Consider the following 20432-nt stretch of genomic DNA (forward strand, 5'->3'; position numbering starts at 1 on the left):
CTTTTTTCGCTGTGTCTCTCTCTGTCAAATAAAATCTTTAAAAAAAGAAAATCTTTTTAAAAAAGAATCCCATGTTTTCCAGATGCAAAATAGCATTTTAATGATAGAGTGCCTAATTCCTGTCTGCTAAATTGAGAATTTTTCATGATATGAGAGGGAACTTAAAACAAAAAGTGGCTTTGTTTAGAATATGCCCACACTTTTCCCAGAGAATAAAAGATGGAGAAACTGCTAGCAAAAAAGCCAGAACACTGAGGGAATTAGTTCAGGCTTATCCAGTTTTCTTCAGGGATATAGTCTCAGCATGTTTTGAGTCTTTAAGTCATGAGAACGCTATCCTTTCCCCACAAGAATATTTCTAGTCATTTGGATAACTAACCCAAAACCCTATAACCCAAACTTATTCTACATTTTTAGGCCCATTCTGGAGGGCTAGGGCTGGATAGGGTGAGTCAGTCCGGTTCCAAACATCATCCTGCCTTTATGGTTTGGGTATTTATATTAAAGGGTTTCAGGAACAGAAAACAAAGAACTGGTCTTGGAACTCCAGATTAAGTACATAGAATATAGGTTGAATCTCTGAAACCAGCTAGGTAGGATCCATTGCATTTCTGTACCACCAGAGCATGGCAGACAAAAGAATATCTCTCTTAATCATTCACTGAATGTCATCAGAGCAGGTCCCCAGTTGCTTTGAAATTCATCAGTGAATTTGCACCCAGGTCATGTCTTCCAAGGGCTGGTTCCAGGCCCTTTTCTGGGGATAGGAGAGAGAGATGCTAAAGCAGACCTTTTCTAGGGAAAACGGGACTCCATTGTCAGGGAACTCTGGGTCAAGGTCTTCTCCCAAACAAAGGGCTTTGCTGAAGCTTTCTTAGATTGCAAGGCAGTCGAGGATGCCTCTCCCAACCTTCTCTCCCTCTTTTCTTCAGTTGGGGGGTGGTCAGAATCAAATCACAGCTTCATGGCTCTCCCTGCCTTCTCTGGCTCCCTTTGTATTTTCTTTTACATATATGCGTTTCCCATAATAAAAATCCTTGTATACTTAATTTCATCTTGAAGAATGCTTCTGTGAGGACCAGACTGACAGAGTGTTCAAGAATTTCCTTAGATTTTATCCATTTGTAGTAATTTAAGAGTTTACTAATGTTCCCAAACTTCTATGTTTAAATTGAAAATGGATGTTCTAAGAATAAAGATAAGTTAGTCTCCATCCTAATTTTTAATTTATTGATAGGGAAAAGCTAAAGGCTGATCCTTTTTTTTTCTTGGCTTTTCTTTAATCAGAGATTGGCAGTGTTTTGTCATCATTTACTTCTTTTCTTCTAGTGCCTACTATACAGCAGGTCCTGAACAAGTATTTAGGAAGTGAATGAACTACATGTATACAGCTAGAGAAAGAAGATAATATTCATTTGCTACTAGTTAGCAGTTCTGATAAAGGCAAGGGAGGATACTGAAATCAGAAGCAGAAGGGATTTTTAAATGATCCAAAGCTTTAGAGCATGGGGTTTAAGTCAGCATGATCTCCAGATACTGACTCCAAACCTGTCCATCAACTTGGCAGAAAGTCTTGGTCTTTTGGGACCTTAAGTTTTCCTTCCTTCCTTCTTTCCTTCCTTCCTTTTTAAATATTTTATTTATTTGATGGAGACTCAGCAAGAAAGGGAACATAAGCAGGGCGAGTGAGAGAGAGAGAGAGAGAAGCAGGCTTCCCACTGAGGGGCTTGATCCCAGGACTCTGGAATCATGACCTGAGCCAAAGGCAGACACTTAATGACTAAGCCACCCAGGTGACCCACAGGGCCTTAAGTTTCTCTCATCTGTGGATTGGGATAATGCTACCTACTTCACAGGGGTAGAGATAAAAAATATAGAATATGACATATGAAAAGTACAAAGATAAAAACCTTCTCTCTTAGATCCTCTTTTCTGGGTCCTACTACTGACAGATGAGCCAACACCTACACACTAGGGTTTACTAATTGCTAGGAATCTCTGTATGTCCACATGTACAAAATGGATGCAGTCGGGTCAGATGCGGTCTGTTTCCTTCCAGCTTTATACTAGTGACTGCAAACTTAGCTGCTTCCAGAAGCTAGGTCAGTGACCCCAATGAGTGAGGGGCAGTGACGCACTGAGAGCACAAGCCCTCCATCAAGGGCATTGCTGGTACTGAGCAGCAGGTGACTGTTTGCACACTGTAGGCCAAACAAAACATGTTTGTGAAGGTTTGCAGCCTGCCAGTCACCAGTCTGTGACTTGTGACATCAGCTCTTTAAGGACTTTCTGAACTTCAAGTTGTTTTGTATTCAACGGATATAAATACTTCTGTATGTGCAAGAAAACATAACTATAGTATAAGGCACGCCCAGGTACTCACTGCCTGGTTAAAAAGATGGGCACCAGGGTGGCTCGGTGGGGTAAGCCTCTGCCTTCGGCTGAGGTCATGATCTCAGGGTCCTGGGATCGAGGCCCGCATCAGGCTCTCTGCTCAGTGGGGAGCCTGCTTCCCCCTCTCTCTGCCTACCTGTGACCTCTCTCTCTCTTAAATAAATAAATAAAATCTTAAAAAAGAAAAAAGAATATAAATGTTACTTTTGAAATATTCTATGGGCCCCTGTTCTAATCCTGTTCTTACTCTTCCATAGGTAACTATGTTTTTTTCTGAATTAACATTGCTTCTTTCAAGTTTTTACCATGTCTATATCCGTGAACTAGCACTAGTTTTGCACATTAATAGCTTTATGTAAACGCAATCATACCAGATGTATTCTGTGAGTTGTTTCCCTCCTCTCCCTAATCTGAAGATTCATCCATGTTGTTGCTTGTCACTGTAATTTTCACTACTAAATAATGTTTTCTTATAGGAGTAAACCAAGATTTATTTTTCCATTCAATAGTTTTCAACACTTGGCTTGTCTGTAGTATGTTGCTACTAGAGACAGCTACAATCATTCTTTTGGTATAAGCTAAGTTTCTCAAAGGTAGTGCTTTCCCAAGTGTGAGCTGTGGCCCACTAATGACTTATGAACAATGTAATGGGTCAGACGGATCATTTTTATTTATTAAAGATTCTATTTATTTGAGAAAGAGCATGCGCAGGGGGAAGGGGCCGAAGGACAAGCAGACTCCTCACTGAGCACAGAGGCTTGAGGCTGGATCCCAGGACCCCAAGATCACGACCAGAGCCAAAGTCCAATGCTTAGCCAATTGAGCTACCCAGATGCCCCAGGAGCATTTCCAAAAATGAAGTGATCAAGGATCGATAGCAGATGCATTTCATAGTGTAGAGTGTTGTTTCATAAAATGTTTGAATATTGTAATCTGTTTATATGGTCTGTGCCATGTCCACATGGAGTCATCTACCAATGTGCACTTCCATCAACAGCATCTGGTCTGCTCCACATCTATATCAACACTCAATATGACCTTCAATTTGTGCCAATCTGCCAGGACTGAAATTTTTTATCACTTTGGTTTTAATTTACATTTCCCTGATTACTACTTGAGGTTGAGAAACTTTTCCTCTGTGTTGGCCTAATTGGATTCTTTTTTAAAAAGAACCATTTGTTCTCCCAGTTGTACAAACTTGACCTTTGAAGTGAACCCAACTCTGTAACTCAAGAAGATTCCTATCTAACTGCATACAGTCAGTTAAGACTGCAGACCGTATGCCAACTAACGAAGACAAATCAAGTTGAGCACAATTCACAAAAGCCCAGAAAAGCATGGAATAACCCCTTGATGAGACATCCTCAAGCAAGGCAGCTTTAGAAGAATGAAACTCTTAAGTAATATGCAGTCCGCATATGCCAGCCTGTCAATCAATGACTATGATTCAAGTTTGTATCTCAGCAGAATCTGAAACTACATTATTGGTTTTAATCCTTCGGAGTTGTGTACAAATAGTTGAGACCACACATGTTAAATCTTCGAATACCGAGTGTCTTCTGTACTTTCTTTTATTATCATCATAGTCTTTGCATCAAGATACATAGCAATGATAGCAGGTTTCTTTTTAAAGCTTAGTATTAAATATTAAATATCTTTCCCCATTTTAATTTTACATTACTCTGCCAAGAAAAAAAAAAAAATAAAAGTCAAGTTATTTGAAGCCTGGACACACTTCCATGATTAGCCGGGCTATGTAAAAGTTGGTGGCTTTGTTCTTCCTGCTGTAAAAGCAGATCCAGGCCCAAGAAAGATGGGACCAGGTTCTAATTGTTTTTGAAAAGTGTGCTACAAAAATGGATGGCCTGTTATAAGCCAGGTTACAAAGTAAGGATGGGGGTAAGGGAGGGATATTTTCCTCCAGAAAGCGAATTTCTGAAGAGTCCCAGTCCATCATTTTTTCCCAAAATGGTTGGAGGAGGGGTAAAATCTCAACATGAGCTTTGAAGTACTGTCTCTGTGAGGGGACGGTAGTTGCCTTGCCAACAAGGGGGAGCTGCTGAAGACAGGCATGGCTAAATTGGGCCATCCCTGCCCTCCTCAGCTAGGGAACTGGAAAGTATTGCCCAGTGGGTGTGAAAGTGGGCTGAAGCTTGGTTGGTACTGAATTCTCTAAGAGGTTTCTTCTAGAAACAGACAACTCAGACTCTTCCTCTCACGTCAACAAAGAAGTTATTTTTAAAAGCACTTGGGAAGTTCCTCCTCCACCCCTCAGGTAGGAAGGCTCAGAGAAGGGAGTCGTCAGTACAGCCGCCCTCTAGGCCGTAACGGAATTCTTGAAGGTTGGAGACCCCGTAGAAGTGGACAAAGGCTGCGGCCACCACCAGGACATGGAAAATCTGATGAGACTGGAACTGTAGGAATGACAAAAGAAGGGCCTTTAGGACAGTGGCAAGGGGAGATCAGAAATTTGCCTCTTCTAGTATCTCCTTAAAAGTCTTTTTACATCATAAAAGTGATGTATTTGTTGTAGAAAATTTTTTTATAAATCTTGTGAGAGATACACCAAAATGTTAATACTGGTTATTCCCCTGCCATTTCTCCCTGTGTATATATAGGTACCCCAAAACACTACACTACGCGGTCCCTGTGTTTCTTACCGCCTTGTACTCAGACCTTTAACTTTGGCTGGCCACTCACATCATAGGCCCTGCTGGAAGAGTCCCTTCTTACCCATATGTCAAATTTTCCAGGAAAGAAACGCTCAGGAATTCGCGCAGCATAAAGGCCAGCTCCGGTGATGTACATCACAGCCATGAGGAAGAACCAGCCCATCTGGCCCACTGTGGTGGCCTTGACAAAGCCCTCAGCGATAGTAAAGTGCATGGTGGGCACAACACCACTCAAGCCAAGTCCCAGGAACACTCCTGAACAGAGCAGACACAAGATTGTCAAGGAAATAGCCACCACGTGGCAAGCACCACTGTCTTACTCTACAATTCAGATGTTTATTGTCACAATTAGCTATTTTCTGGTGAACAGGACATGTTTAGGAAACTCAACCACATGGCGATAACAGACAGCAGACATTTCTTCAACATCCAGAATGGGAAGAAGGCTGTCTGTGTCCGTGCTAATCTAGCCATTACCTTTTAAGGAGCACTGAGAACAAACATCTGACATTCTTAATTATTTGTTAAGAAATGGGAAGCCTTGGCCAAAAGCCTATGTCAAACACCTCTCATGGCTGACTTGGATACAGAACCTAAATGGCAAGGCTTCAGGTGGGTGGCTTCCAAGTCAGAGAGGAGCTGGGCAGCTTTTCCATTAAGTTCATGAAAAAATTAAGCAACGGGACTCTGACCTCTTCTGAGTAGACAGACACACCCAGATCAGAAGTTGTCAAGGCTCAGGGACACACAAGTCAGGTAAGAGGAAGGGAAGAATGGGTATTTGTCTCCACATCACTACCCTCCACTTAACTGGAGGGCAGGGCTGACCTTCTGCATTTTTGTAGGTGCCCTCATTAAAGCACAATGCCGGCACACAGCTGGTGCCTCATGAATATTTAATTCTTTTAACTGAAGGTTTAAGACACAGCACATATTAAGAAGTCCCAAGGGGGGGCGCCTGGGTGGCTCAGTGGGTTAAGCCGCTGCCTTCGGCTCAGGTCATGATCTCAGGGTCCTGGGATCGAGTCCCGCATCGGGCTCTCTGCTCAGCAGGGAGCCTGCTTCCCTCTCTCTCTCTCTGCCTGCTTCTCTATCTACTTGTGATTTCTCTCTGTCAAATAAATAAATAAAATCTTTGAAAAAAAAAAAAAAAAAAAGAAGTCCCAAGGGCCTGATAACTAGTGGTAAGTAATGTGCTGCTGCAAAAATGAAGCTTAAAAGGAGAGTCCAGATGAGACAAGACAAAGATGTTTATGTTTGTAGCTGTTACAATAGTTGTGACCAGTGGTTATGTGCAAAGTGTTTTTTTTTTTGTTTTGTTTTGTTTTTTGTTTTTTTTAATTTACCAAACCAAGCCTTCCATTCCCTTGCCTAGAACTCAGGTCACTAAAATGGCTCTGTCTATTTTTTAACTTTCTCAAACCAAATTTGAGAGCAATCACTTCTATACTTACAGCGAACTGACCAGCTTGGTAGTTATCTGTCCTGCCAGCATGCAACTCAAATACTATGAAACACGGGGAGAACTGAACTTTGAAAATTCCTGGTGCTTTCTGAGTTCTAAACACAAATCAGGGCTTGGATGGGGTCCCCCAACTGCAAACCTTAGGGTCCAGGATTAGGCCTATTAGACTCAAGGGCCGAATATAAATGAAGTTTACCTGCTCTTGTCTGCCGGTGCTTAGGAGTGGCAAACCGGTCCCACTGTGCCACGATGATGGCAGAAATGCCCAGGACACAGACGATGGAGAGGTAGATGAGCCGTGGCTGTGGGGAGCAGTAGAAGGAGTAATAGAGCCAGGGGACAAAGCTCCCCATAATCAGTAGAGCAATCCCTGAATAATCCAGTCTAAAAAAAGAGCCATAAACATGAAATCAATTAGTGGGAGAAATGAAGAAATCCCAGGGCTTGTTGAATTTGTTCTTTCTGTTCACCTGCTCCCAGATTTCAACAGCTCCACTCAGCCTCCCCTCATTTCCCATGCAATCTATCCTGCATCCTGGATCAAAAATCCACCAGGTCAAGCGCATGTATTTTGCAATGGAAAAATTTCTAAGAATCCGGGATCCCAGGACTTCATCCCTTCCCTTAGTTGTGAGCAGCCAAATCTCCCCCTAGTGGAGACTTCAGTTTAGGAGTTCTGTCACTAGTTCATACCCAGCTTCCCACTCACGAAGGGCTCTGAATGTTCTTCAGTTCTGATCACTTAAGTTCCCCAAACAAAACCCGTGAATATGGAGTACTCCTAAGACGTACTGTTGTGATTTAATTGGCTTTTTAAATGATGAAAATGTATTCCTGTTAATGGTGTTATGGGAAAGCCAAACTAACCTGCCGCTGCCACCACCAAAACCAACAACCACCACCACCACCACAAGCAAATAAACAGAATTCCAGGCAGAGAGTTGGAGAATCTAGAAAGCATTAGAGGATGGACATCTGGGGCTTCCAGCAGTGCGTGGGCAGCAAAGATAAGGCCAGCTGGACAAGTGGGGAGAAGCATTAGCAGCATGAAGCAGGAATACCTTATCATGCCCTGCTGTGGCTCGGGCCAACCGGAAGGTCAGATAGTACTGAGTTCCTGGGCTCAAACAGCAGCCCATTGGTACCCCAAATTTCACAAGCAATAGTACCATACAGGTAAAATCCATCTGTTGAGGAGGCTGCAGTGTTATTTTTTCATGAAGGATTTTTTTTTTTAAAGATTTTATTTATTTGACAGAGATCACAAGTAGGCAGAGAGGCAGGCAGAGAGAGAGAGAGGAGGAAGCAGGGTCCCTGCTGAGCAGAGAGCCCGATGCGGGATTTGATCCCAGGACCCTGAGATCATGACCCGAGCCGAAGGCAGCGGCTTAACCCACTGAGCCACCCAGGCGCCCCTCATGAAGGATTTAAGAGAAGAACTTCACCACCCAATTCTACCCACAAAATAGAAAGCCCTTCCTCTGCGACATCAGGGAAACTTTAGGAGTGATTGGACCTTTCAGCACCCGGTCAGCTCATATCACAAGATGTGACAATAGTGTGTGGTCTTTCAGTACTGATGTTCTTTCAACTCACTTGGAAAAAGTCCGAGAGACTTTCTCTGAATGACAATAAACGGTGTGAAAGAGCCAGGAGAAACTGAGGCAGAGCACTGCACCCAAAAAGAACATTCCAAAAACCACCTTCTCCTGTAGAGGGGCCATGAAGTACATATTTGGTCTGAGCATGGTCAAGATTCCCAAAAAGAGAAACAGCACAAAACCTAGAGGAGGGAAAAGAAAAAAAAAAAAAAGCCTAAGACAGTACATGCACCTTGATGGTGTTAAATCAGCACTAAAGCAAAAGAGTTTAGAACTGTGGTCTAAAATTTCAGGAGAAAATGGCACCAGTCATAGAAACTCTGACTAAAACAGCACTTTTGGAAATGTTGGTATTTTGTTTGGACAGTGGGAATTCACGAGATAGAAGCGACTGCCTCCACGGAGGACAGTGCTCCCAGGAATCCCAAAAGAACATCTAGTTCCAATTTCTTCTCCTGGTTCTAGACCTTCCCTTTCTAGTCTCAAAGATCAGTGATCAAGGATCAATCAATCAGTCAGAACAACTTTGTTCTTTTCTTTCCCCTGGACAAAGGCTATATAATCCCTCCTTTGGCATTTAAGGAGACCAAAACATTGGATTTCTTCCCCAATCACCCCAATCACTCACCAAGCAGATGGGTCCAGATGTTGCCAGTTTCTGTATGGATGCGGAAAATGCTCTTGAAGCAAGCCCGGAAGGAGGGCATAGGTGGTCTATGGCCATGTAGCAAGTAGTCATTGTCCTTCAGCCAATCAGGGAGTACGTCATATGGGATGACCCTCCAGCGTCCTTCCCAGACCTGGAATACATACACTCTAAGAAGGGCCCTAAAGAATGGTAGTTTCTAGAAGGACAAGGGAATCAGCCTGGACTTGCAGAAATCCAAGACACAGTACGAACGAGCCCATCACAGTACTGTATATCTTGACCAATTTTTGCTAATGCCTTTGTTCTTGCGTCATGTTAGTTTATCTGGATATGCTTTAGATAAATGTATCTCAATCTTGAAAAAAAAATACGGCAGGACCTTCTTTAAGCTACTTGAAATTTCACAATTAAGTAAAAATAGTGAATGAAAACAAAGAAATAGAAATTACATATAATGGTTTCAAAAACATACACTTTATCCCTCCTTTGCCCCTCTAATCCAGAAGATTCTATTTGCCCCCTGCTTAATCTTCTCCCCCCAGCAGATTCTAAGTCCTTCCTAGGTTGGGACTATGTCTTTACAGAGCAGGGGTTCTTAACCCAGGACACACAGACAATGGATAGAATCCAGGGAGGGGTGGAAATCCAGATGGAAAAAAAATGATCTTTCATTTTCTCTCACCTCTACCTGGAATCTAACACTCCCTTCAATTATAAACATGACCAAAAGCACAGTAGAGTTAGAACCTGTGACTGTCACCCATGGAAATGGGAGAGAATTTCATACACTAGTTTTGCAGATATCAAAATATTGTTACTCTTCACTGCTTAGAAGTATAAATTTTAATAAAATACATTATCGGGACGCCTGGGTGGCTCAGTTGGTTAAGTGGCTGCCTTCGGCTCAGGTCATGATCCCAGCATCCTGGGATCGAGTCCCACATTGGGCTCCTTGCTCGGTGGGGAGCCTGCTTCTCCCTCTGCCTCTGCCTGCCATTCTGTCTGCCTGTGCTCGCTCTCCCCCCCCCTCTCTGATAAATAAATATAATCTTAAAAAAAAATACATTATCATTTGTCATTAATGCATATCTAATGTATGCATAAAAGGAGCCTACATTAAAATTTTGGAATTTTTAAAGATTAGAAAATTCTAACAATTGCCAAAGGTATCCATAGCAAAAAAGAAAGAAAAAAAAAAAAAAAAAGCTAAGAACTTCTGTTTTAGAATATATTCTGAGCACTGCCTAACACGGTAGGTAGTAAAAATGTAGCTACCCTTCCCCTTGATATCCTTCATCCTAAGTAAAGACAAACCCACAAGAGGGAGTAAAAGTTCTTCAGTCCAATGCGTGGATGCCAGCTGGGAGAATCCCGGGGAAGCCCACTGCCGTTGTCCCAGGACAGAAGCTACTGGGCTGTACCTTATACACAAACTCCTCCATCTTCTCCATGGCATGGTGGGCCTGCAGGGGAAGCGTCAGTACCCGCACCTCCTCCTCCTCTTCCTGGGGCACTGGGCATGCTTGCTCTTCTTCTGCCTACAGGGATGAAAAATACGCAAAAACCAATCCCAAGAGCCGTCTCATAAACTCTGCTAGTCCAGATCAGAAAGATCCAGAGAAACCCAAACTCAACACTTCCTGCCTGGCCACACTCCTACACATAGGACCTTGTGGCTTTTTCTCCAAAAGCACGAGTTAATGAGTTTATAACACGGTATCTCAAGCTTGTTAATACTTTGCCAGTGCTGGAGTGAGAGCTCGATTCAGCACCCGGGAGGTAGATGGGATGGGGGCTGGCATGAAAGGGATACGGGACTGCCACGCCAGTCCTAAATGTTCTTTAAGTTTGGAGGCCCCTCCTCCTCTCGGACAGTGGTTCTCAACTGTCTCCAATTTCCCAAATATCTCTCTATTCTAGACCACTAAATTCTCGAAACTATGGAAGAGACAGAGTCTCAGAGATTCCCTTAAGAATTTAAATCTGTTTATAGTTCCCGGTCCACAGACTCTGGGGATTATATCGTGACTGTAACTTTGTCTTCCTTGCAGCTCCCAAGGGTCTCAGGGCCTCCAGACTGGTTCTGTAGAAAGCAGCAGCGCTGAGTCCTATACCCCAAGGAGCCTTGACACCAAGTGTGCACATGGGAGAGCACTTCCCTTTCAAGGAGAGAGACTTTTCTCTCAGTCCCAAGGCTCTAAACCATGGAGATGAAGAGCCGGGCAGTTCGGCTCCTTCTCTCTCTCTCCCGTTGATGGTCCCTGGGAAACAAATGGTCCCTCTCAAATTTTGTGGTATAGATTTCTGCTTGCCTACCCCAATATCCATTCTCTCTCTCTCTTCCTCAGTAACAAAGTCCTTGGTTTTACTCAGGGTGGCAATGTTCCTGTAATTTTACTCAGGCCCAAAGAAGAAACTACTTTGCCTATATTCCAGTGCAGCCGAATATAACTATGTAATGAAGTTCCAGCCTATGGGATGTAAGTGGAAGGGTTGTGAGGTACTTCCAGAAAGGGTGGGCCTTTCTTCTCTTTCCCCTTCCTCTTTTCTGGTGGCTGGTAGGGAAGTGTGATGGGTAGAACTGACAATGGAGGAGGGCAGCAAGACAGGGCCTGACTGGAGTGGAGCCTCTGTTATCAGCCTGGGATGGATTACTTCTAGAATTCTTTTACATGAGACACACCATCTTGTCAAGACTACAGGGGCTTTTGTCTGTTATATGAAGCCAAACCTAATCCTAACTGATGCTTCATTCATTCACAGGCATTTACTAATTACTTACTGGACTTCAGGCCTTGTGTTAAGTCCTGGGGTTATAAAGATGAGTGAACTTGCAAAAGCTTACTGTAGGAAAAGGATACAAATAAGTAAGATACATGTAATGTAGTATGATAAGCCTGGGACAGAGATATTCCCAGGATGCTATGGTTCCTCCTTTGGGGAAAGAGGTGAGATCTTAGAAAAATGGATACTGACACAGGCCTAATGAGAAGTTCTGATCAAGGCAATGACTCCTGGGAAGACAACTTACTTTGGTTGGGTTGGCAATTACCCGTTTGCCCTTCTCTTCTAGCAGGGGTCCCAGTTCAGCCAGCTCCACCGTGTCCGTTTCCCTGTTACTGGCCGGAGCTCCATTGCCCTGTGCCACCACAGATCCTCTGTGAGAAGACATCTGGCTGGTACCCCAAAACCCTGCAGCTTCAGCTTGGGGAAAGGTTGGGGTCTCTCAGCCCCAGGGGGCAGAGATCTCCCTGTGATGGTGAACACTGAAAGCAAACACAAACAAAAAGGGTATTGGCAATTGATTCCTCTTCCACTTTCATGACGAGTCAACCCTGAGTAAGCTAATCAGCTGACACCCTATCTCCAATTCTGAAGTCTAGGTAATTGCTAAATTAAAATCTATTCCTTGTTCTCCCTCTTCAATGTTAGTCTTGACTCAGAACTTCACTAATCTTCTTTTTTTAAAATTTTGTTTATTTATTTGACAGACAGAGATCACAAGTAGGCAGAGAAGCAGGCAGAGGGAGAGAGGGGGAAGCAGGCTCCCCGCTGAGCAGAGAGCCCAATGCGGGGCTCCATCCCAAGACCCTGGGATCATGACCTGAGCTGAAGGCATAGGCTTTAACCCACTGAGCCACACAGTGCCCCAGAACTTCACTAATCTTACAGATAAGGCTGAAAATATAACATCTGATTGGCTGTCTTCAAACGATCTGTGGTTATTGTACCAAACTGTCACCACAGAAAACCAGTGACTCACCCTCAACCACCCCTTGCCACAGGTGTGGAGCCCATTTAATGAGAAGAGTCTAACCTACCATTCCCAAAGCTATTCTGCCCAAGAAAGCCTTGGCTCTGAGAATGAAGAGCAAAAATAGGAGGCCAGGCCCCGGCTGTAATGCAGCTGACCCTTCAACAACACAGGCTTGAACTGCGAGGGTCCATCTATATGCAGATTTTCTTCAAGACATATATGTACAGTACTGTGAATATATTTTCTCTTCCTTAGGATTTTCTTAATAAGTTTCTTTTTTCTAGCTTTATTGTAAGAATACAGAATGTAATACATGTAACATATAAAATATGTGTTCATCAACTGTTTATGTTATTGGTAAGACTTCTGGTTAACAGTATGCTGTTAGGAGTTAACTTCTGGGAAGTCCAAAGTTATCCGAGGATTTTCAACTGTGTGGGGATCAGTGCCCCTAACCTTTGTGTTGTTCAAGGGTCAACTGTATTTCAAGACCACCTAAGCTTGAAACAAATCAAATGCCAACTGAACTCGGGTGGGCTTTTTCTACAAATGCTCTGCCAAGTGTGTGTCACATGCAGAAGGAACCTGATTGTGAGCCAGATGTTTAGTGGTTAATTTCTTTGCAATGTCTACTAATTCTGTTGTAGGATTATAGCCTGGGTTCAACACGTGGATAACAAGCTTTCATCATAATCTTTCCTTAAAGCAAGCAATAACTTACCTGGGACCAGGAAGTTGAAGACAAGGAGGCAGCCCCAGCCTTGCTCTTTGCCAAACACATACCAAACAACCAGCTCAGCAAGTGCTTGTCACAAACACCGTAGCTCATAATCTAAGCCCCACTCAAATTAGTTTTTCAGAAACTAGAGACAAGTACACAAATCCTTAAGGAAAACCAGAGAAACCTAGAAGTCAGTTTTCTAGGAAAAACTTCTAATACTTGAGGTTTCCTTGAGCCTGACTTCAGGCAGTGATCTTTCAATCAGGCCTCAGGGAGATGAAAATGATATTGAAAAGAGAGGGAGAGTGTCCAAAGATATTCACCATTTTGTATATTACTAGCCCTCCACCCAAAAGAAAGGAGTTTATTACTCACAGCAACACTAATGACCAGAATATTAGCATTTTTATGCCCTGGCTATCTGAACCCAATGACCACAGGGCAATGCAGAGAGGGTTCAAGCAGCACCTGCATGGGGAGCGGGCTGCATTACCAGAGAGGAAATGGAAGCTTAGGGAACCCAAACCTTTTATAATAGGCAGTAACCATGACTGCTCATAAGAGAGACACTCCCACCGCTGTTCACTACATAAACATCTTTGATAGCTCATACCAGTTCTCTTTTTACCCAAGACTAATTACAGTTCCTTCTCAGGGATTATAATTGGATATAAGTAGTCAGATGAGGGCAGTCCTTAAGTTTCAAAAGTCATGCCACGCTCAACTCACAAGCACATCTGAAAGCAACAGGCAAATCTGGTTCGAGAGCACACAGTAACTCACTTCACAACAGACTTTTACACTGTGTCGACACATGGACAGTTCTTCCTTCAAATGGGCGAGATTCCGACAAGACAGATGCCAGCCCACAGTCAAAGCCAACAACTGAGCCTAAGGAGAACAGGCAACTGGAGGCCCCTGAAAACCTCAGGAAATAGGCAATCCCCATAAGAAGCACTGGGAAATGTTTTTCAACAGGTTGACCACAAAACAAATTTCCTTAGAGTGAAGACTACAGAATTAACAACTTTACTAAGAAATAATTTATACTAGAGAAACGAAGAAAAGCTTTCTGCACTTCGGACAAGCCTGAATTGGGAGCATACACTTAGCCTAGAACACTGCCAGGGCAGAAAAAAACCACAACAAACAAAAAAACAACAACTCAGGTTCTGTGCTATGTACCCTTGATTTTGGTCAGAACCCATTTCAGAATGAATGCATGGAGGGGACAGCATTCTAGTCAGCAAGCATATGACTTATTAGCTTCTTGTTACCAACTAAGGGTTTATGTACTTTTTCTTATGTTTATGGGGGTTTTTCCTTTTCCCCCAGGGTAAGCTGAAATATTCATGGAGTATTTAACAAATACATTTAGCACTAGCACCCTAAGGCGTTCTAAGGTACTGTGCAAAATACACAGCTGAACAAGTGTCATCAAAGGATGGCATGACGTCACTTGTAATACGTACAGAGTCAGTGATACAATTTCACAGTCCCAGGAGGGCAGTGGTGGGGAAAGCACTCATAACCTAGAATGTTCCCATACTAAATTCAATTATTTCGAATGCAGTGTCACTATTTCACTAGAGGCAATGAGACTCACAGAGTCTTAAGTGTAAGTTGGGCAGTTAGGGTCAGAGATCCAATGCAGAATTCAGCTTGGTATTCTTACTGATTTCCTCATTTGATCTGCAAAGTTTTTACGCCCTCAAGTCTAGTGTTCTCCTACGTTGATCTCTGTCTCTTGGCCATCATGTCTTTTCCCTTTCAGTCCAAATCACTCTCTGTTAATTCTTCTGATGCTCGCCAGCTCCTCTATCCCTAACTCCTACACCTCCCCTCAGCATTGACTGCTAGGCCCGGTCACTACACCTAACAGACATCCCAATTAACTCACAAATCAGCCACCAGCTATGACTCATCATACAAGATATGGCATCATGCATCATGTAAAGTACATACAATGGAGGTCAATGGAGATCATGTCATCATAGTGAGCAAAGTCCATTGTCCAGTTTGGTCTTCTAAACTGTAGCAACACAGAGACAGGAAAGGGAGAGATAGGGATCGGAGGTCCGGCAAGAGAGAAGAGCAAATAATACTAGGACCTGGAAAAATAACTTCTGACAGGGTGACCAGTCACAAACAACTGGGAATTATTACAAGCAAGCCTTTTTGTCTGTATTCTATAAAACCAGCATAAACCCGTATGGTGGTAAGACCAATTCTGGGAACGCTCAGGAGAGCCAAACATACTTCAACTTTCTGCCACCTTTCTATATCCTTAGTATTTTAGAGGAAACACATTTCCCCTCAAACTCACCACACCCAGTGTAACAAATTATAACTGGGCCAAACTCCACTGAGTGCATTTTTGATGGGATTTCTTCAATTCAAGCTAATAAAAATCTTTACCACTAAGCTTTCCAACTGGATAAATCTATGATCTTAAGAGAAAAGAGCTGTGGAGGCAGGGAGGTGTTTGTGCTCCTATAAATAAGATAATCCTCTGCCACACTTGGGGAAAGAACTGATTCTTAATCACCAGCCAGTTAGCCAGACAGTTTACTTCCCTCAGTTTCTGGAGACATTTATTCTGAGAACCAGTTCCTAAATTTTCCAAGCACACTCCTTCCCTGGGGTCAAAGGCATCAAGCTTCTTCTGCAAAGTTTTAAGCCAGGGTTTCTGGACTCTTAGAGATTCTGTGTGTAGGCATGGGTAGGTTCTAACTATGCCTGCCTGACTCTATCATTCCAAAGCAAGATTAGTTTAGCAGTAAAGTCAAAGAACGTGGCCATCTTCACTACATCTGCTCTGTTAAGGGACGTGGCTTCATAGCACTGCTAGGGGAAAATAAGTCAAGACAAAGACCCATGTTTGAAAATTACCAAACTGCAGCAGTGGGCCTTAGCATTCTCACTGGATGCTAAGTGCCACAGACGTAGTGTCTGAAGTGGAAAATCACACTTTAACCTCCCTTGTAGCTTTCCTCCAGCTACCCCAACAGAAGACTTTTCGATCCCACAGACAGAAAAGATTTAAAAAATATATATTTTTTTAATTTACTTATTTGACAGAGACAGCGAGAGAGGGAACACAAGCAGGGGGAGTGGGAGAGGGAGGAGCAGGCTTCCCGCTGAGCAGGGAGCTAGATGTGGGGGCTCGATTCCAGGACCCTGGAATCATGACCTGAGCTGAAGGCAGACACTTAATGATTGAGCCACCCAGGCACCATCAGACAGATAAGCTTTTCAAATGCCAGGACCCCATCCCCAAATTTTTTAAAAAATTTAAAATTAAAGAATATACCCAGGCTGATGATGGAGTTTCATGCCAGTCCCTGTTTTTAATATTTGGCTTTTAGACATACAGTCAGTACAGTTCTACATCAGAGCGGTCACGTTACACTGTGCACCTCAGAAACCCCATCTAGGTGCATGCCTAAAAGCCAATCAGTTGGAACTGGTTTGCCTACAGGGCACTTTCAAGGAATGCTTCCATTGAAGATAAGTTACAAACTTTATAAACACTAATCACGCCCCCAACATTACTGAGCAGGAAAAGGGAATTAACTTTGAGAATGGTGAGAGGAACAAAGTTTGGTGGGTGATATTAGAGACAAATGGACATCAAGGACAAAATGTAATGACTTGGATAAGTACCAGTACCAGAAAAAACAATAGCAACACCATAATTAATTAAGCTTCTGGGTTTGAACATGACTGTTTAGTTCATCAGTGCAATCACACGTAGACAGGGCAGGATAATACAGCAAGGTTTTTTCTTCTTTTTTCTTTTTCTTTTTTTTTTTTTTTTAAAGATTTTATTTATTTATTTGACAGAGAGAAAGATCACAAGTAGGCAGAGAGGAAGGCAGAGAAAGAGGAGGAAGCAGGCTCCCCACTGAGCAGAGAGCCCGATGTGGGGCTCGATCCCAGGACCCTGAGATCATGACCTGAGCCGAAGGCAGCGGCTTAACCCACTGAGCCACCCAGGCGCCCTCTTTTTTCTTTTTTTAAGATTTTATTTATTTATTTGTGATAGAGAGCACGCATGAGTAGGGAGAGAGGCAAAGGGAGAGGCAGGAGCAGGGGGAGGGGCAGAGGGAGACACAGACTCCCAGCTGCAGGGCTCTATCCCGAGACCCTGAAATCATAACCTGAGCCAAACACATCCTGAGATCATGACATGAGCCAAAGGCAGCTGCTTAACCAAATGAGCCACCCAGGTGCCCCTACAGTAAGAGTGCTAAAGAGTTCACTTTGGGGCACCTGGGTGGCTCAGTCATTAAGTGTCTGCCTTTGGCTCAAGTCACGATCCTGGGGTCCTAGGATTGAGCCCCGCTTCTGGCTCCTTGCTCAGCGGGAAGCCTGCTTCTCCCTCTCCCACTTCCCCCTGCTTGTGTTCCCTCTCTCCCTGTGTCTCTGTCAAATAAATAGAATCTTTAAAAAAAAAAAAAAAGAGTACAGTTGGGCTTTATATTACAGGGGTCAAAGGAAATTTCCTAGGGAAACAGAGAAGAAACTTAATTGGCCTAGAAAGAAACACAAATTCTATTCTTTATCCATCTGACAATACCTACTGATTGTCTGCAGTGTACGTGGCATTGTGGCTGCAGAGATAAGGCAAAGAATTAGCAGTCTGACATGGTTGCTGGCCTCTATTTTAAGAGAGGGGCAATAACTTTCTTCTACTAACATCACTACACAGCTAAATGCCATTAAGTGCTGGAGGAATTCAGAAGAAAAGCTCAATTTTAGTTGGAATGACCAGAAAAGGTTTTGTGGAAGATTTTAAGGAAGTATCTTGATAGGTAAAATGGAAGTAGCGCCCATTCTAGAAGTGTACATAGCATGAACCAAGGCAGGCTTGAAAGAACACAGTCCCCAGGGTAGTGAATAATCCACTTTTCCATAAGGGACTCTTTCACAGATAAAATGAGGCCAGACTTTAAGAAACTGAAGACAGCCTAAAAGCCTACATAAGGTGGAATCCTTTATCCATTAGCAATGGTGAACCTAGTGATGCTTTTCTACTTGCAGGCAAAGTGGTCATTTATTTTTAAATCCCTTGGGAATCATGTAATTTCTTGGCCACTGAGAACAGAAAGCTTTCATATTCTATTCCACAATCAGGTATGGTTTTGTGGCGGTCTACCGGAAGACGGACCCTCACACACCACAGTTTTTCAGAAAATTGATTCCCCAAGTACCAACTGCTATAGGGGAGCACAGAAGTTACTCCGGAAATAAATTTAGTGGCTGCAAGCTGGAAATAGCTACCCTGACAGGGCAATCTACTTAGCAGCTCCCAGTCTAAATTCCTGGTGCTGTACAGATGCTCTAAAATATCAGCAACAACCTAACAGGTGACCCAGCCCCTATTAAGAGAGAAAGGCAGTGAACAACCCCACTAGGACTTCACATTAGAAAAGAACCAGCCATTATGGTGTTAACTTAATTAACATCAGCAGCCTATATATTCCCTGCTGTTTTCTCACCAGTGTTCTAAATACTTGGGGGAAATAGTATGGTTAATCTGGGAAAGTAGTATGTAGGCCTCCTATTGCTCCCGGCACCTGAAATTGTAGAAACTGAAATTCGCCACCTCAGTTTCCCAATAGCCTGAGAAGTACCAGAAACTGAGGGGAAGTATTTATCTATTTTGTTTTCTTAAAAGCCAAAGGCTTGAAGACCCAAAATCTCACACGTAAGATAGTACACATCAATGTGAAATTTCTGACGAAGTAAAATTCCGTTTTTCTCCCAGTTTCGATTTTGCTCACGTTCCAGCTTTTGGGATTACCTTAAATAAAGGTAAATCGTCCACTAATCTCACTTTCTCCCCCCGCCTCCCACCCCGTCGAGGTGGGCACAGTCTGATCTGCCAAAGACTTGTGATCGAGGACCCCTGGGGCTGCCCCTGTCACCAAGGGCTGAGAGAGGCGCTTCTGCGACCCAGGCCCACACCCCCATTCCCCACTTGCCTCGCGCAGCGGCCTTGGGACCGGGCTTAGCTCTGGCCTAGCCCGTCCCGATACGATCCCCGGGTCGGGATCCCGACGTCTCAACCCCCCGCCAGGGCTGGGAAAACTCAGCACTCACCAGGACTGTTGGCAGCCGGGGGGTTAAGCCGAGAACCAGCAGCCCACCCGCCCTTAGACTGCCGTGGAGGCCGCCCCGGAGGCGGCGCGCAGTGGGAGGGGCCGGAAATGTTTACAACCCAGACCGCGGAGCAGCCGGGAGGAGCTGCCGGCTCCGGGGTGGGGGAACTCGAGACCCTCGCGTGTCCGGGCGGGTCAGCCCCACGGGCTGTCCCCGCCTCAGGTCTGGGTCGGGGCTCCCGGGGGTCCTAGCGCTGCGGCCGATCCTCGCCCACCCGCTCGCCGCGGCAGCCCCGGGGGAACTTACGGCCGGCGGGCGGGCTCTGCTGGGGGCCGCGGTCCCCCGCGCTACATCCCGCGGCGCTGGAGACGGCCTGCGGCCGAGGGGCCCCGGATCTTCAGCGCCCTCCTCGCGCCGGAAGGGGCGCGCGACCACACAGCGTCACCTCCGCGGCCGCGTCACCTCCTCTTAGGCGCTCCCTCCCCTACTGCCAGGCATTCCTCCCGCAGTCCCAATCACTGGCCCCGTCCCCTAGGCCACGCCTCCCGAGCGCGGAGTGCCGCCCACTCTGACTCTGTCCCGCCCCCTCCGCGGCAGGCACCACCCTCGAGGCGCAATTTCCCGCGGCAGGCCCCGCCTCTTCGCTCTGTTCCACTGGTAAACTCCGCCTCTCCAGACCCTGCGAGGACCACACCCCCGAGTTACCAACTCCAGCGCGTGATGGGAAGGAATTTCAGGGATTTAGACGGAACCCAGCGAAGGAATGCCAAATTCCCTACCATGCACCTTGTCTTCTAAATTGGGAAACTCTCTCTACTTCATCTATTACCAACGCTAGTGTTTTTTATCTCTACAACACTTAGTTCCTTCTTCAATCCCACCGTCCCTTTCTCCCCTCCCCGAATGTTTCTTGAAGTGCCTATCGTGTGCAAGGCACTGGGCTAGACTTTTAAGTTTTGACTCCTGAAACAGCGGGGCTGTTTTCTAACTAGTCCTGCTTGAGAACTCTGCTCCAGCTCCCTGCTCCCATACCGCAGCCAGAAGGGTGGCCCCAGAGTGCTTGTC

The 20432-nt window shown here is 44.6% G+C and overlaps 1 protein-coding gene across 2 annotated transcripts; it reads right to left on the bottom strand.

Moving 5' to 3' along the window:
* Positions 1-3934: 3934 nt before the first annotated feature.
* Positions 3935-19868, bottom strand: ADIPOR1 (adiponectin receptor 1). 2 transcript variants are annotated; one of them, XM_059413129.1, is made up of 8 exons: positions 19674-19868; positions 11813-12047; positions 10203-10319; positions 8761-8932; positions 8128-8314; positions 6728-6915; positions 5128-5321; positions 3935-4808 (listed from the first exon to the last, which is right to left on the bottom strand). In XM_059413129.1, exons 2-8 carry the CDS (start codon positions 11951-11953, stop codon positions 4680-4682), a joined length of 1128 nt encoding a protein of 375 aa, XP_059269112.1. In that variant the 5' UTR covers positions 11954-12047; positions 19674-19868; the 3' UTR covers positions 3935-4679. The 2 variants fall into 2 exon arrangements, with proteins under 2 accessions (XP_059269112.1, XP_059269113.1); XM_059413130.1 differs by lacking the exon at positions 19674-19868 and adding an exon at positions 19368-19656.
* Positions 19869-20432: the final 564 nt, after the last annotated feature.

The sequence above is a fragment of the Mustela nigripes genome, chromosome 10 (genome assembly GCF_022355385.1).
Source record: "Mustela nigripes isolate SB6536 chromosome 10, MUSNIG.SB6536, whole genome shotgun sequence".
NCBI classification, from domain to species: Eukaryota; Metazoa; Chordata; class Mammalia; order Carnivora; family Mustelidae; genus Mustela; species Mustela nigripes.

What these genes read in the sequence shown, in the direction of transcription:
- ADIPOR1 (XM_059413129.1), bottom strand. Translation starts at nt 11,953, where the DNA reads ATGTCTTCTCACAGAGGATCTGTGGTGGCACAGGGCAATGGAGCTCCG. An exon ending in CATCTGGACCCATCTGCTTG is followed by an intron (nt 8,315 to 8,760) that starts GTGAGTGATTGG and finishes TCCCTCCTCTAG; the next exon opens with GTTTTGTGCTGTTTCTCTTT. An exon ending in GTCTCTCGGACTTTTTCCAA is followed by an intron (nt 6,916 to 8,127) that starts GTGAGTTGAAAG and finishes CTCTTTTTTTAG; the next exon opens with ACTGGATTATTCAGGGATTG.